This window comes from Sparus aurata, chromosome 8 (assembly GCF_900880675.1).
Source record: "Sparus aurata chromosome 8, fSpaAur1.1, whole genome shotgun sequence".
Lineage (NCBI taxonomy): Eukaryota > Metazoa > Chordata > Actinopteri > Spariformes > Sparidae > Sparus > Sparus aurata.
This window is the reverse complement of record NC_044194.1, coordinates 7,423,259-7,439,592: the sequence shown is the minus strand read 5'-3', so window position 1 is coordinate 7,439,592 and position 16,334 is coordinate 7,423,259. Positions and strand designations below refer to the sequence as shown.

The window sequence follows — 16,334 nt, the reverse complement described above, 5'->3', positions numbered from 1 at the left end:
CCCGGGTGCAGAGGCCTCCTGCCGCTCAGGACACCCGCTGTATCACTTTCAAAGACCGGTCAAGTTTGAATCAGTGTTTTTTAAGTGGCCGCTTGCATTCAAAAGCCTCTGATATCTGAGGAGAATGTCGGGACTCTATTGAGAATGTGCTCGCTTGAATACCGCGGGCTGATGAATAGATCCCCCCCCCCCCTCCCATTATCTTTTTCCATCGCTCACTGACCCCTCCATTATTGGGTGACTGCTGACTGCGGTGAATGGGGGCCCGAGGAGAGCACTTCCCAGGGCTCTCCGGGGGCAGTGGGCTTGGTCGGAGCTGTCAGTGCATGTAACTGCTGATTCATTTGCTGTCAAAAGCTCGCATTGTGAGCGACCACCGCAGGAGGCAAAGGGCGGAACCGAGGGGAGAGGAGGGAAAGGAAGGGAAGGAATGTGTAACCACTGAATTGATGGACTCTCGGCAGCACATGTCTGGTGAGAGAAGCTGTCTCACCTGTGCTTCACTGTCAGGAAATCCAAATTTGTTATTGCTATGAGCCGGGCGAGCGCTGTGACACTCTTGTCTCTTGGACGTGAGGCCGTTGTCAAAAGTCTGGGATCTGTGCGATCTGGTTCTCTGTCGGCCGGACGATGAGACGGACTGATGGTCGTGACCCGTCTCCCCGTCAGAGAGGGGGTTCGCCGCGAGAGGAGACTTGACCCTGTGGGGGCTCACAGGGGACGGCGTGCTCTCGGTCGAAGGCTCCTCCCGGGTGCTCCCCATCCTGAGAGGATCCCAGGCGTCCGTCAGGGGACGCCGGGTGCTCCTCATCCTCCTCAAGGTGGGAGACGTGGAGATGCGCCCGGGAGCCTGCCGGTCAAACTGGAAGAAAGGTGCCGCCAAGCCGTCACCGTCCACCAGGGACGAGTGTCTCAGCTTGGAGTTTGTCCGTGTGAGGTCTATGTGCATGATGACCGGGTTGCTGGTCTGACACTCCTTATCCTCAAAGGGACCTCGGTCCGTTTGTGTCTCTGCGTTGGCCACGCCTGCGCTGACATCTTCGTTCTCGTCCCACTCGATGTAACTCCAGTCCAGCCTCTTCTCCACGTCCTGGCCTTTGTCTTGTAGGATAACGTGCTTCAGCGCAGACATTATAACCTCACAGGCATCGTAGTGCGGCAGAGATCAGGGAAAAGGCGAGCGATCTAGGGGTCCTGGGTTTTTTTTTTTTTTTCCTCCTCCTCTTGAGTTTAAGGTCAGATGATAATCCTGTTGCATTCCAGCACTGTTCTCACCATTCACCTCTGCAGCTGCTGAGGGGGGAGAAGAGAGAGAAAGAGAAAGAGAGAGAGAGAAAAGAAAAGCAGAAAATATGTCAACAGGCAAAACGAGGCAGGCTGAACACAAAAACTAATCTTCTGAGGGGATTTGAACCGGGTTGAACGTGGTCATCTGGCAGTGAAGCAGCTTTAAGCACAGAGCAGGAGGACAACAGGTCGAGACCCGCACAGAGTACACAGCTCAGTGATCAGCACAGTGATCAGTACAGTGATCAGCACAGTGATCAGCACAGTTTGTCATGACATGCTGTGAGACACAAAGAGCCAGACCTGCACCTTGTTCCAGCTCTCTCTATTGTTCTTTTGAAACACTCGGATCGATTCTCTCCTTTCACTCTGTCGCTCTTCATTCTCTCCGTTTCTTTTTTCTCTCTTCCCACCCTTTTGTCTGAGTTTCATTGTTTTATGGAGGAGCAGATCATTCGTCACACCCACGAGGTGAGCAGGTAACACAAGAAACAGCGGCGTCCCCGAGAAGAAAGTTCACAGCCTCGGATTAAACCAGATATCAGAAACAAACACGCGTCTGAGAGTAAACTCGTTCAAATGTGACCAGTCTGGTTTTTACTCACATTCTGCGTCGCGACGACTGTGAGTGTGTCCGGGGAGAGAGCCGCAGCTGCCGGCGGGTGTCGCGGAGCTGAGAGGCTCCGAGCGTCGCTGTGAACACCGCCGACAGTTCAGCGTCCAACAGCAGCGACACGCAACTGAACAGGTCGGTGTGGCGCCGCCAGGAGGAGGAGGAGGAGAGAGGAGGAGGGGGGAGGAGGAGGAGGAGGAGGAGGAGGGAGTGGAGCGTCTCACTGTCCGGAGCTGCTCGGAAGGTGCGACCTGCACCATCAACACACACTCTCTCTCTCTTTCTATCTTCCCTTCCTCTGTGTCTGTGTGTGTGTATGTGTGTGTCTTTCCCCCTCTCTCTCTCCCCTCTCTCTCTCCCTCCCCTCCCTCTCTCTCTCCCCTCTCTCTCTCCCTCTCTCTCTCCCTCCCCTCCCTCTCTCTCTCCCTCTCTTTCCCCCCTCTCTCTCCCCTCTCTCTCCCTCTCTCTCTCCCTCTCTCTCCCCCCCTCTCTTTCCCTCTCTCTCTCCCTCTCTCTCTCCCTCTCTCTCTCCCCTCTCTCTCCCCCCCTCTCTTTCCCTCTCTCTCTCCCCTCTCTCTCCCCTCTCTTTCCCTCTCTCTCTCCCCTCTCTCTCCCCTCTCTTTCCCCCCACTCTCTCCCCTCTCTCTCCCTCTCTCTCTCCCTCTCTCTCCCCCCTCTCTTTCCCTCTCTCTCTCTCCCCTCTCTTCCTCTCTCTCTCTCTCCCTCTCTCTCTCCCTCTCTCTCTCCCCTCTCTCTCCCCTCTCTCCCTCTCTCTCTCTCCCCTCTCTTTCCCTCTCTCTCCTCCCTCTCTCTCTCCCTCTCTCTCTCCCCCCTCTCTCTCCTCTCTCTCCCTCTCTCTCTCTCCTCTCCTCTCCTCCCTCTCTCCATCTCTCTCCCTTTCTCTCCCCCCTCTCTCTCCCTCTCTCTCTCCCCTCTCTCTCCCCCTCTCTCTCCCCTCTCTCCCTCTCTCCCTCTCTCTCTCCCTCTCTCTCCCCTCCCTCCCTCTCTCTCTCTCCCCCCTCTCTCTCCCCTCTCTCCCCCCTCTCTCCCTCTCTCTCTCCCCTCTCTCTTTCCCTCTCTCTCTCTCCCCTCTCTCCTCTCTCTCTCCCTCTCTCTCCCTTTCTCTCCCCCCCGCTCTCTTTCTCCCTCTCCTATCTGTGTCTCCCCCTTCTCTCCCCCTCTATGTCTCTCTTCTCCCTCTCTTTCTCTTCCCCCTACCCTCCCTCTCCCTCCTCCCTGTCTCTCCTCTCTCTCCCTTTCTGTCCTCCCTCCCTCCCTCCCTCCCCCTCTCTACAGGAACAATAACTGGGCTTGTTCAATCAATACTTTTTGTTCAATAAACTTGTGTCAGATCATTGTCACAGAAAATGGAACTAAGTCGCCAGTTTCCACAGAGAACTTCTCGGATACATTAATGCTTCTGGTTCACATTGTGTTTATTGTATTGTTCATCTTCTGTTTGATATCTTTTCAGTATGTCTAATCTCATCACATACTGGAAATTCTTTAAAAAATAAAATATAATATATAATTCTGTCAGCCTCGGTGGAAGACGTAAGCCTACTACTACACCTATTCTATAATAACAAAAAAAACAAATGTGTTATTTTCTATGATTTATATACATTGTATAGCAAAATCACTGATGCATTAACATGTACGCGGCATGTTAATGTCGCAGGTGATTCACACTGTTTTTACTTCACTCATTTAAGTTTTGAATGAAAAAACAAAGCAGTTGTACACTTTTTCTCAACGTACTTACACATGTTCGATGAACAAACCAGGAGCAGGAAGAAGACAAATTTGTGATCCAGATTAAGATAATGTTATGTACCTAAAATAGATGTTGGGTAGTTGAATGTGTTTAACTACATCATATTTTATTCATTAATCGAGTTGTTAAATAAAGGTTGCGAGTATGAAATTACAGTTGCCTCTTAAAGTGAGTGGAGTGGAGATCTGAAGTAGCTTAAAATGTAAACAGCAAAGTAAAGTCGCTGAAACTCATACTGATGTATAAGATTACAGTACTGTGAAAAGCTTTTGTTGTTTTCTTTCAGAACATTGTGTGACAGATTTGACAATAAAGGTCGATTCGTCCGTGTTTTTCTTGCCCAATAAAACGGTGATGGAGACTGAAGTGCCGTCCAGTTACAGGTGTTGTATCGTGACGTCTGTTCGGCACACCGAGGCTGTAAACATGTGGCTTCCGGGCAGGAAAACCAGTTTGTGTGGCAACATCAAATAATAACTGTCAGTGCATTTAAAGGTCAGGAGTAATCTGTGATGTCAGAGCAGGATGTACAAACCACTTCAGAGTCGACCATCATGCACCTCTGTCGTCTCCTCTGGTTCCACTGACTCCTCTGAAGAATAATTTGCATTTTGTTAATATAACCCTGAGACAGTTTGGGCTGAATGTTGTGGACTATCATCACTCTGATCGCTACATGTTTGGATCAGACCCTAAAGATTCAGATGTGTGATACTGTGTCTCACCTGCAGACTGTGCATACACCTGAGGACTGTTGGCATCAGTGTGAAACAATCTTGTCTGTCCTGCTTGTCTGTATTTAAAACACAGACAAATTAAAAGGAGGTGGGGGAGCAGGGGAGTTACCTGCTGGTTCAGAACACTAGGGGGCGACACAGGTCCAATAATGGGATGACAGCGCAGCTGAGTCAGAACCCGTGCGGCCCCTTCTGGATCAACACAGGTGGTGCATCAGTGTGTCCAGAACCACTTGTTCTTCACAGGCCTCTGTCTCACTTCTTCTATGAATGAGATCACTGAACATCAGATATAATTACATTAATGTTGTCTCTTTCCTTTAGATGTTTAATGTCGACGTGTCGTGATCGAACATGAGGCATTTTTTTGTCTCTTCCACAGAAACATCACCATCATTATCATCATTATCATCATTATCATCTTCACCATTAGAGCCTCTAAAAGTATCCAGGTGCTGTTGTTAAGTAAGACGACGGCTACGACAATGTCAATACACACAAGTCCTTCATGCAAAACCATATTAAATGCACTTTAAGTATTTAAAAGTAGTCATCCTGGATGAAAGTCTCATTTATTAGCATGTGTAACATTATAAGAATATGAATACTGATGCGTGGATGTGTGAGCAGCGTGTTACTGTTGAGGTGGAGGTGGTTTTAACTTCTTTATTTTCAGTTTGCTGGTTTGTACCTGGAGGTTCTCAGTTCAGAGGACGAGGCGTCAAAGGGATGTTTCTCTAATCTGTTATTTATTGGAAAACATTGGGTGACTTTAGCCTTTTTTTTTAGACTGAACCTGTTGTTTAAATGATGCGTTCAAGAGGGGAGATGTGTTTCTCCTGTACATCAACTCAAGGACACCTGATCTGACATCACGTGCAGAGGAGCCAAAGGACACGCTGGTATTTGTAAAAGCGTTGACAATTAATTGTTTTTGACAAGGTTTATGTGTACAATCTAAAAAGTAACTGGTTATTGTAGCTGTAAAGAAAATAGTGCACCAAGAAGCATGAAGCAGCTTAAACTACATATACTCAGGTAAGGTTCAGGTGCCTGAGAACTGTTGGCGTTCAGTCATTCAGTACGGTGGCCCTGGAGTCCAAAACACAACATTTCACAATAAAATAAGAAAAAAAAAATGAAGAAACACAGACACTACATCTTCATCATGGCACAAAAATGCACCACAGCTGTTGCGACATGTGCATGAGACGAAGTTTCAGTGGCTCCTGCTGCAGCTGGAGGAACCTTAATGACCGAAAACAACAAAAAACAAACTCACTCTGGCTTTTTGCTGCTGTTTTCAAAAACTAAGTGCAGAGAAGAAACCTGATTTCCTGTGCAGGGCATTATTATCGCCTTCATCCAACTGTTAAAATATCCTTTATTCTTTTTAATGTTAAAAAAGTGATATGCTGTTGTTGTTTTTACCTGCATTTAAGGACCTGTGTGTAGTTTTAAAGATGAAATTCTGGACCCATTAATAATAATAATAATGAGGTAACAATACAAACTCAGAAATATTATTTTCTTCCATGACTGAGTAAACCAGCTGCTCTCAGAGGAAAACATGATCTCAAGAACACTGTTTGTAGAGAGGTGGCAGGGTCCGCCACATGTATACAAAGTAAAACAGTATTTGTTTATTCAGTTCATTCAGTCGTGAAATCAAACAGAGTGTTTATTTAGTTTGTTTAGACATAAAAAACAAACTCTTCTGATTACAATTCATTCTCCAAAACTACAGAGTGCACCTTTAATTCGCACTTAAACGCCGACATAAAGTGTTAAATGTTAAAACAAAATGAAATAAGTGAATAAGTTATACAACTATGACGTCATGAAATAATCCTCACTGATTTTAACGATGTTTAAGACTGAATTGACTAAAACGTTTAATCCTGCTGCTTTTCACAATAAAAGCATGTATTACAAGTCGTTTTTTTCCCCATTTCAGCAGTTTGGATTTCTATAAAGCCATCTGCACACAGAGAATATGACGGATATTAAAATGTTTAAATCCAACGGAAACAGAAAGTATCCTCCATGTGTCCAACATCCATCAGAGGTCTGACCCTCCAGCAGCAGCAGACACACTGAGTGCCTCCACTCACAACTCGGGGTGACCGATGAATGAGCACAAGTCTTCCTGCTCCGGATAAAAACAAAAACATGTCACTGAACGGAATTCGCTCACAGCCCTGACAGCAGCAGTCTCCTCCCCCTCAAGTGGATGTGAAGAAGAGCCCTCTCCGGTCTGACTGACATACAGGAAGAAGTTGACTAACTCTTTCAAACATTGCGTTTTCCCCCAAAAGGCGAAAAAGAAAAGCAGCGTCACCAGTTTTTCTTGTTATGCACTTTCGCCTTTTCCCCTCAAATCGACTCGATGGAAACGCAGATCTGGAAGGAATGAAGGTGGATCCGAGGACTGCTGCTGCTGCTGCTGAGGCGGAGGAGCTGTAACGCGGTGGGGTCCCTTCAAGTCCGGAGAGAAGACCTGCCTGCACACACTTCTTTCTAAATGGGAAACGAACCAAACGACCAGTGAAAAATGTCAGAGCACAGGTCGAGTTTCCTTCACATCGGAGACATTGTGTCTCTGTACGCGGAAGGCTCGGTGAATGGCTTCATCAGTACTTTGGGGTATGTTCCTCCTCTCTCTCTGTCTCTCTGCGCACTGACCCGGTCCATATGGATATTAATCCTCGTCTATCTCTTGCTGCTCTCACTTCACATCTCTCCCACTCCTCACTATTATTTTATTAATCCTAAATGTGTTCACTTGGGCAGTTTAACAAGGAAAAGAAAAGAAAAAGTGCCCGAGTGTGAAAGTGTGCGACTTGTGGCCAAGGCCCGTCAGCGCGCTGCCTCTCAGGAAACTCTACGCAAATGTAACAGGAATGCAAAGCAGCGTGTTGCTCCAGGTACACAAAGTGGTGCTGCTCACAAGAAGGGCTCCTCCATCTGTGGCCCCCCCCCCCTCCAAAGTAGGGTTCGGGGACCGGAGAGGGACATGAGGAGGTGTCAGTGGGGGGACCATAGAGAAATAAGATCAAATCTGTCCTTAAACCCTCGATTGGAGTGAGGGAAACGCTTTCCATATTGAGAAAACAAACCCTTTAACATGGGGATTTAAAAAAAAAAGATGTAGGAGCTTAAAGTATATGTGAAGTTTGTGGATCCAGGAGACGTTGAGCCTGAGCCACATGACCGCCTGTCCACCACCGTGGTGACCTGGAAGAGGCCACCGCAAGATCGTTATCGGTAAAACAGGAAATATCAGCGTGGAAAGGCACCAGATTTGACAGAGATACAGATATAATGATGAGAGCAATGATCCCGCAGAGACCAGGGTTTGACGATCCGGGTCCGTCAGTATGTGAGGCAGCAGGGGCCACGAGAGGTGGATGTCCCCTTCCATCAGGAGGGGAGCCTGAATGAAAAGAGAGGAGGAGGAGGAGGAGGAGGAGGAGGAGGGAGCTACAGAGAGTGACACAGCTTGGAGTTCATGGGAACAGGAAGAAAAAGTTGGAGAAGTGCGATGTTAATCAGACTAAACATGTGATTCTGATATTCTGTTTGAGAGACTCATTGAGGCCGAGGCCGACACAGAGACGTAACAGAGGAGTGATCGCTGTTTTATATCCATTCAGTCTTTCTCCATGCTGCTCGCTACGTCCTCCACCTGCAGCATGATGTCACACATGCCCGAGTCAATATTTAGAGTTTACACACCCTAAAGAAATCTGCAGCTTCTTGCGTATAATCCTATAAGCGTATACACACAGCGCAGTGACTGAGGCCTTTACTTTAGGTGCTGCTGGCTGCTAATTGGGTCTAAATGTTAGTCAGTCTTTACCGTAACTTGAGGTAAGGTTACTGTATTTGTATGCGAGGGTAGATGTGGTTGCAGTTAAGAAGAACTTTATATCCTAATGTGTTTATATTCTGTCTAGTGTCCGTACGTCGGAGTGTTTTTCACTTCTAATGCGTTTTTTGATTCAAAGGACACACAAATCCAGCCGTGTGATGTCGAATATAAACACTTGTGTTCACTGGCACGACCTTATATCTCCTGTCGTCAGCCTCGTCCTTCAACATTACACCTCATAGCACTCATGGTACTTAATGTTACTGTTAGCTTGTTAGCTCAGTTAGCCATGCAGCGAGCTCGGGGACCAGCGTTCGGCGTTTACACAGCGAACACAAGAGAGTGGATGTGGCTAGTTGGTTAGCATGCTGACTTCTTGCACACCGAAGGAAGGCTGCAAGATGCGGTCAAAAACTCACACTGGGACTATTTTGACAGATATTGCAATTATGATATGATTCATTGAGTGAGAGTGATCATTTTGCGTCCCAATTTTCATTTTCACAGAAGAAACTAATTAAAACAACTGATGAATTCTGATTAATGTGACTTTTGTTGGCGTCTGTACCAAACAATCATGTTTTCTTACATCTATAAAAGAAGTTGTGTTGGTCAGGGCGTGTCATTAGCATTACACTACTTCACTGTAAAGCTGCTTTGTGACATAATTCAGCTTTGAAGCATAATGATAATAGTATAAAAGACACGAGATCTGAGCTACAATTTGACAAATCTTCATCATTTAAAGCAGCGGTTACAGACTTCGGGCTCACACGATGAGGACAGTGACAGGAAAGAAGAAATGACAGCAACATTTATACGGAATTTGCCGGTTTTAGTAGGCGTGGGTGCATTTTTAGTCGATAACAATCAAGAGAGTCGATCAGTGAAGTTTTGCAGGATAGCTGACAAGCATATTTGTGTTTTTCAAGCCGACCGTTAATACTTTGACTTGTCATGTGAGTTTCTTAAAATTTTCCGCCAACTAAGTCATCCAGTCAGTCGGTTGTCAGTCTGAATTCACATGCTCAGCTGTGTGTGGGTGTGATTTGAAACTTCTGTTCACGGGCGCCGTTCTCCACACAGCCGTGCAACAAAAATGAATACCACAGACAGACAGTTTTTTTGTTTGACCGTAGTTCCTCCTCAGCTGAAAAACGTCAGTGCGAGGTGAAATGTCTCGGCTGGTTCCTGGTTGCACTCTGAGCCTGCAGAACGAGCGCGGAGAGACCGACTGGCTCTGAAGGAATGAGTCGGCCCCACCCACCCACCTCCTCTCCCTTTTCCTCACCAATCTGTTTCTCAGTCTTGACGTTTCAGCCGTAAATTCCTCGGAAACAGAAACTACAGCACAGCTGGCTCCTCTTTAGTCACTTGTGCTGTTGAGTGAGTAGATGGACAACAATGCTCCCGGCCTCACTATCTGCCTCAGCGTTTTCATGAAATCCTCCCTATCTTTAAAAGCCGGTGCCAAAGTAAATGTGCGCAGCAAGCAGTACCACGCAGTACAATTCAAAAATGCAAAAGTGTAGAGCGGCCGATTGTTTGTGCAGCTCCTGTTGTGGTGAAACGAAGCCGGGAAACTCTTATCAGCGACTCCATAACTTATAGTTTGACAGGAGCGCTGAGTGTTTTTTTTTATCGAGGGCCAGAGAGCTCGCCAAGGCCCAGGAAAGCGAGCTCGCCACGGCCCACTGTGAGCACAGTGTAACCTCGGCTGCACAAGGCTGCTCATGCCCGTGTTTGCTCAGGATAACATTTTAAATCTGTGAGTTCCTCACACGCCTTTCATTGCAAACACTCTGAAGCCAGACGACCTTTGAGTTCCTTATGGTTTCTGGCTGATCAGATCCGTCGTTGTTGACCTCCGTGTCTTGGATCTCCCGCCACGTTTGTTTTTTTTTTAATCGTCAGAGGTTCATTTTGCTGCAGTTTTTTGTGTTTCAGTCCACTTTATTGTGCACGGAGGAGACGAGAGATATAATAAACATTGCAAACACCGAATGACATTTGAGTTTCTCACGAGGTCGTCTGGCTGATCGGATCCATTAGCGACCTCTGTGTTTTGGATCTCCTGCCACATGTTTAAATCATCAGAAAGGCCTCGTTTTGGTGCAGTTTTCCCGTTAAGACAAGGGTGATAATTTTATTTCTATATGATTATGTTCCTAGAGTGTTGAAATAATGACAGGGTGCAGTTAATGAGAGCGCGAATGACTCATCTTAGATTGCTCAGCTGCTTTATCAGCAGGTCGAAACAGGCAGCGACACACATTAGTTGTAAAACCGCTCACCCACCAACACTTTTCTGACGGATGTCGCCCTTCACCTTCAACGTTAGAATCATATCAGACCCGCCGCTCAGCATTACGTACGGTATTATTTTTTCCTGTTGTTGTCTCAGGTTGCCCCCGCAAGCGGTGGAGCTAAATTTAGCTCTCCCCTGTCTGACCTGGCGGATTTATCATCGGTTCATGTTTAACTCGGTTACAGAGCAAACTGTTGCGCCGGCGGTGAGTGCCGGGCCCTGTCGAAGCCTCCCTGTTTGAACTAAAGCTCGGCTCTGTGCGGACTTAAGGTTACTTATTTATGAGCTCGGGGGACTTTTCCAGAGAGCCTTTCCTGTTCTAGCCATTTAGCACTCGATTCTGCTTCCTGCCGGGGCTCTATTGTCTCTCATTTAGATGTAACTGATACAGAGTCGCAGGAAATAATACACAGCCTGTGGATTCGACGCCGATCAAGTGCCGTGGCATGAATAGGAAGCGCCTCGGCTCGCTCCTGCGCGGCTGCCAGCTTTGTATGAATCGGAGGAATTGTCCATCGCATTATGTTTCTCCTCAGTGGACGGGATGAATGGACGGGCTTGTGCACCTCGGCCTCTGGCGCGAGTGGGATAAAGGGAGCGGGATGACGTGGAGTGTTTGATATAGAAAACTCGCAGCTGGTGTTATATAGAGTGTGTTTTCAACAGGTCGAAGTTGCAACATCTCTCCGGTTTAAAGCCGTATGTGTCCGTCACGTGAGGAGTCTCTCACACACCGTGAACACTGTGACCTTTGCCCTCGCTAGCTTTACACACATGATATTAAACCTTGCTCTTGAACTTAAGTAAACGTTCACACCAGATTTTCTCACGTTTGCTCTCTAAGACGTGGTCTGCTCATCTTCAGGCCTGTCGTGACTTGACTGAACCCGAGTTCCTAAAGGTTTGAGAGTCAGAGTTACTCCAGCAGTGTGAAATACGGCAGGTGTAACTTCAGATCAGTGTGTTAAAAGCAACTCCAACGAGTGGGAGCGTGAAAACAAGGATTTACTGACAGGAAGAACAAATTCCAACACTTTCTTTTACTAAAACAAATGAAATAAAGATGATTTCGCGGCTGCAGCACACTTTAAACTGAGTCACAAGTAAGACTCTCCTCTCCTTTGACAACTTTGACATTTTTAGGTCTTTATGTTCGCCAGTCCGCTCTTTTTTTTCCCCACCTTCATTGTCTTCCCTCCAGTCCCACTAAATAATGGGCTCTCTGCCATCCCGGCTTTTATGTGCGCCGTCACCTTCAGTCCTCCGAGTGTTGACTGCTAACACAGGCGGCTGAAATGAAACTTGTTTAACACGGTTTTCTGAAAGCCGTTTTTAAACCTGGGATTAACACTCTGCGCCTGCTTTCATTTACACTGCCGTAAGTCATCCGACGACAAGACAGACTTCATGTCATCGGATACAGCTCATCTCGACCCGCTGAGATGTGATGTGACGCCTGCAAAGGAAACATCCCCCACCCCTTTTTGAAATGAGCTAAAAACTTGCTCCCACCAATAAAGGATAACTAAGATTCAATGGATTTTGATTCATATTCAACTACTGTGATCTCATACAGTCCCTAATACATGTTAGACTGATAGATATGACCATCTATATGATTTACTGGCCCTTAATTTAGAAATTACTTGCTCTTAAAAATGCTTGACAGGTCCTTTTTAAAAAAGACGTTATCCTCGCCCCTCATGTCCCCGCCACAAAGTGTCCTTGGACAGATAAATGCATGTTTTCATGAATGTGGTAAACGAGGCTGTAAGGAATGCCCATCACACTTGTCACAGTGTTCACTTGTGCCATTAATTCCTGTCAGTCATCAGCTGCAAAGTAATCTTTCACTAAACTGTCAATAAAACATCCCTAGTAGGTTAAACGATTAGATAAGAAGTCTTGGATGTGGGTAAACAAGGCTGTTATTAACTGGATGACACCCTTCCAGCGCCCTCTAATCAACCCTGCACAGAAACCACATGGTTTCCTCTGGTGGCAGTAGCCAACCGTGGCCTGCGTTCGCTACACTCACATACAGCAGAGGAGCTCAATCCTCAGAGAACAATTCACCCTTCAAAGCTTCATTCAGCATTTTCAACCATGTTGATTTCTGGTTTTGCCTATGGATGTACCGTGAGATATACTTTCTCTCCGCCCACTTGCACTCTGCACTCTGTGGAGGCCTCAGAAAACATGGATGTCGTTTTATCTACCTCGATTCAAACCACAAGCCCGAGCAGACCCCCCCCCCCCCCCCCCCCCCCCCTCCCCCCGCTGGGCTTGAAAAGCGGAGATCAAAGCGGCATAAAATTCGATGATCTCCATCCAGAAATGTTCAGAGCGTCAGTCCAGATACCGGGCGAGCACCGAGGAGATGGACATGATGCTGCACAGTGACGTCATTCTTTATTATATTTCGCCTGTGCAGCTTTTTCATCCTGCAGGAGGCTTCAGGCAGCCGGCGGTGGAGCCGGTGTGGTTTCTGAACCGTGTATTCAAATGATGGGTTTTAGAAGCGGTCTGAGACTGTGTGTTGTGTATTCGCATTTGACTGTAATACCACAATTAGACCGCAACTTATGCCATCTTTGTGTTTAAGTTTAATGGCCAATAGAACATTTGCATAAAGATTAAAGGAGACATTTTCAGGTTCCTGATGTTATTTCTGGGTTTACTCTCGTCTCTTTTAAGGATTTAGACACTTTAGATGCAAAGTGTTTTAATTCCTGTGTCGTTTACATCTTTGTTGGTGCATTGCTGCATTTCTTGACACATTAAATCCACCTCTGAAATCGTGTGAAACCACCGGCTGCACTACGTATCACTGTGGATCACACGAGACAAAACAAGGACCCAAAAATGCTGCTGAGGTTAAAACAAAGTCAACAGGGTCCCTTTAAAATGTTACTACAGTATATTGTATTGCTTCCTGTTGTGATAAGTTACCAGAGTCACAACTTTATGACTCCTTGTGGTGTAAACTAATGTGAATTTATTCAGATCATTGGTGGCGCGAATTTGTTTCCTTCCTTTTAAATACGAAACTCCAGGACTGTTCTGCTTTCTGTCCGTTCAGTCATGTCTGTTATAGATTGCAGTGATGGCACACGTGCACATGGACACGTTGCAGCCAGTGTGTGTGATAAAGAGGTTTATTTTGTTGTATTTAACCTGTCAAATTCTGTGAAACAAACACAACCATTCAGTGAATAGAAATATATAATTGCTGTTTTTTGTCGACGTATCATTAACAATCGGCTTGCGTTGTGTCACGCGCAGCAGGATCGCTGTAACGTGAAACTCATTATCATTTATGTATGAATTAAATCATGTCAAATAATTTAATTTAGACGTGGTCATTTTGTGCTCTTCTCTGCAGGCTTGTCGACGACAGGTGTGTGGTCCAGCCTGATGCAGGAGATCTGGCCAACCCGCCCAAAAAGTTCAGAGGTGAGTAGAAATGTACTAGTCACACTGGTTCAAGGTTAAACACACACACACCCACACACACACACACACACAGACACACACTTGTTTAAACTGTCGAGGCTGACCTGATCCTTGGCGCTCACTGTTATGTAACACAACATTGTGGTTTTAGAGAAGCTTTCATGTGTTTAAGTGACTCTGCAGGCCTCCGGTGGGTAAATACCCATTAACCTCAAAAAATGCGGCTCCACCACGTTAAGACCTTTGGGTGGCACTAAAGCCGACTCCCTGAGAGCGACTCCCGTGTGCCTGAATGCCTCTCTTCCTCTGCAGATTGCCTCTTCAAGGTGTGTCCCATGAACAGATACTCGGCCCAGAAGCAGTTCTGGAAGGCCAAACAAGGAAAACAAGGGAACAACAACACGCAGGCGGACCTGTTTAAGAAGTTACAGGTAGAACCTTTTGTCTCATTATGCTTCTCTTCTCGATCTCCCTTTTTTCATTTGCACCCCAAAAGCTTGAGTCGACCTCTGTTTCATCACTCAGCATGCAGCAGAGCTGGAGCAGAAGCAGAACGAGTCGGAGAACAAGAAGCTCCTCGGAGAAGTTGTCAAATACAGTAACGTCATCCAGGTACCGTCCACCTCTCCAGCAACACCAACACCCGCGGCGCCAGATTGTCTCGAGTCCGGAGCCTTGCTCTTGTTTTCTTGTTTACCAAGGTTACGTTACAGTCATCAAATCCCTGACACCTCAGGCAACACCGTGGAAGCTCACAGCGGTCAAATTTGGTTTCTGTGAGACTTGTTTTCCGGAAACTAAATCAGGAAAAGCAGTTACATATTCAACTGATGTTACGAAATGCATCCAGGGCAGTCTCCATTGTTCCACTGCTTCAGCCTGATCAATAAGAAATGTATCAGGATTGACTTTAAACGCTGGTTTAATTCGGCCCGTGTTTGTTAAATGGAATCAGGAAATGTGTCATGTGCTTCTACACACACCTCTTCAAATGAAGTCTAATAGAATTGAATAGTAAATCTCTGTTGAATCAAACAAGGAGTTACTGGAGGTGAAAACCAACAGCTGCTTTTTTCCCAAAATGTAGATCTGTTGTTACTTTTGTACAGTGGCAGAAGGTAATTATATACATTAACTCAAGCACTTCGAGGTACTTCTACTTCACTTGAGTATTTCCTTTTCATACAACTTGCTACTTCTACTCCACTGCTGTTCAGAATTATATGACAGCTCTAGTGGACTAGTTACTTTACACATTTAGATTTTGACACACGAGAAATATGGAGAGCAGCTGAAACGATCACTCGGTTAATTGATTAGTAGATGGACAGAAAAATTAAACGGTAACTTGCTTATTTCCAGTCCTTGGGGAGTTCTGCTGCATATGTGAAAAAAGTGTTATAAAGTATTTTGTGGCTCCAGACGAAGCTGCGTGTAATCTGATGAATTGCCTCAAGTGTCACTCAGTGGCTACATTGCATTATGGGTAATGAAGCCATCGGGATTTGGAAAGGAAGAAAAATGCGTGGAGTAAAAACGGTTCTGCTGTGTTGATTTTGATCATTTGCTTTTAAAAACCGTCCTTAATGAGAACCTGCCACCTTCGTTACCCACAATGCAACAGCCGCTGACATTCATCACTGGAGGAAATGTGTCAGATTATATTCAGCTTCTTCTGGAGCATCTGTAGTGATAATAATCTGATGATATAATATGTTATGCCACTGACAATTTAACTTAAAGTATTTCTACAGCGGTGTAATACTTCTAACACTTCATCCCTTGCTGCTCTTGAAGTATTTAAACACCTCGATTCTTCTCGCTCAGCTCCTGCACATTAAGAGTAACAAGTACCTGACGGTGAACAAGCGTCTTCCCGCTCTGCTGGAGAAGAACGCCATGCGGGTTTCTTTGGACCCGGCCGGTAACGAGGGCTCCTGGTTCTACATCCAGCCCTTCTGGAAGCTCCGCAGCGAAGGAGACAATGTAGGTCCACCTCCACTCACCTTTCTATAGACAGGAAGTCGTGAACAGCAACTTGACTTTCCTCTCTGTTACGAGCAGATGTCGTATGTCGTTTGGCGTTTGAGCCGACTTTTTTCATCCTGTACACTGTCAGTTCATTGTTCGTCCTGTTCCAGTAACATTTCTGATTTTGTCCTTCCCCTTTTGGCTTTAGCATCCTATGGTTAAAGGTATTGCTCTTGATTGTGCATGGTGTTTGTGCATTATTCAGTCAGACACAGAATATCATGTACAAAGCATGGATACACCGACCTCCC

At 46.1% G+C, this 16,334-nt stretch overlaps 1 protein-coding gene across 1 annotated transcript in view; it reads left to right on the top strand.

Annotated features, from left to right (window-relative positions):
• The first annotated feature begins 6,552 nt into the window (after positions 1-6,552).
• Positions 6,553-16,334, top strand: part of itpr2 (inositol 1,4,5-trisphosphate receptor, type 2) — a 69,383-nt gene continuing 59,601 nt past the window's right edge. The window contains exons 1-5 of the mRNA XM_030425891.1: positions 6,553-7,060; positions 13,982-14,052; positions 14,365-14,483; positions 14,578-14,664; positions 15,880-16,038. Coding sequence (XP_030281751.1) covers positions 6,969-7,060; positions 13,982-14,052; positions 14,365-14,483; positions 14,578-14,664; positions 15,880-16,038 — 528 coding nt within the window. The 5' untranslated portion in view covers positions 6,553-6,968. The remainder of the gene's footprint in view (positions 7,061-13,981; positions 14,053-14,364; positions 14,484-14,577; positions 14,665-15,879; positions 16,039-16,334) is intronic.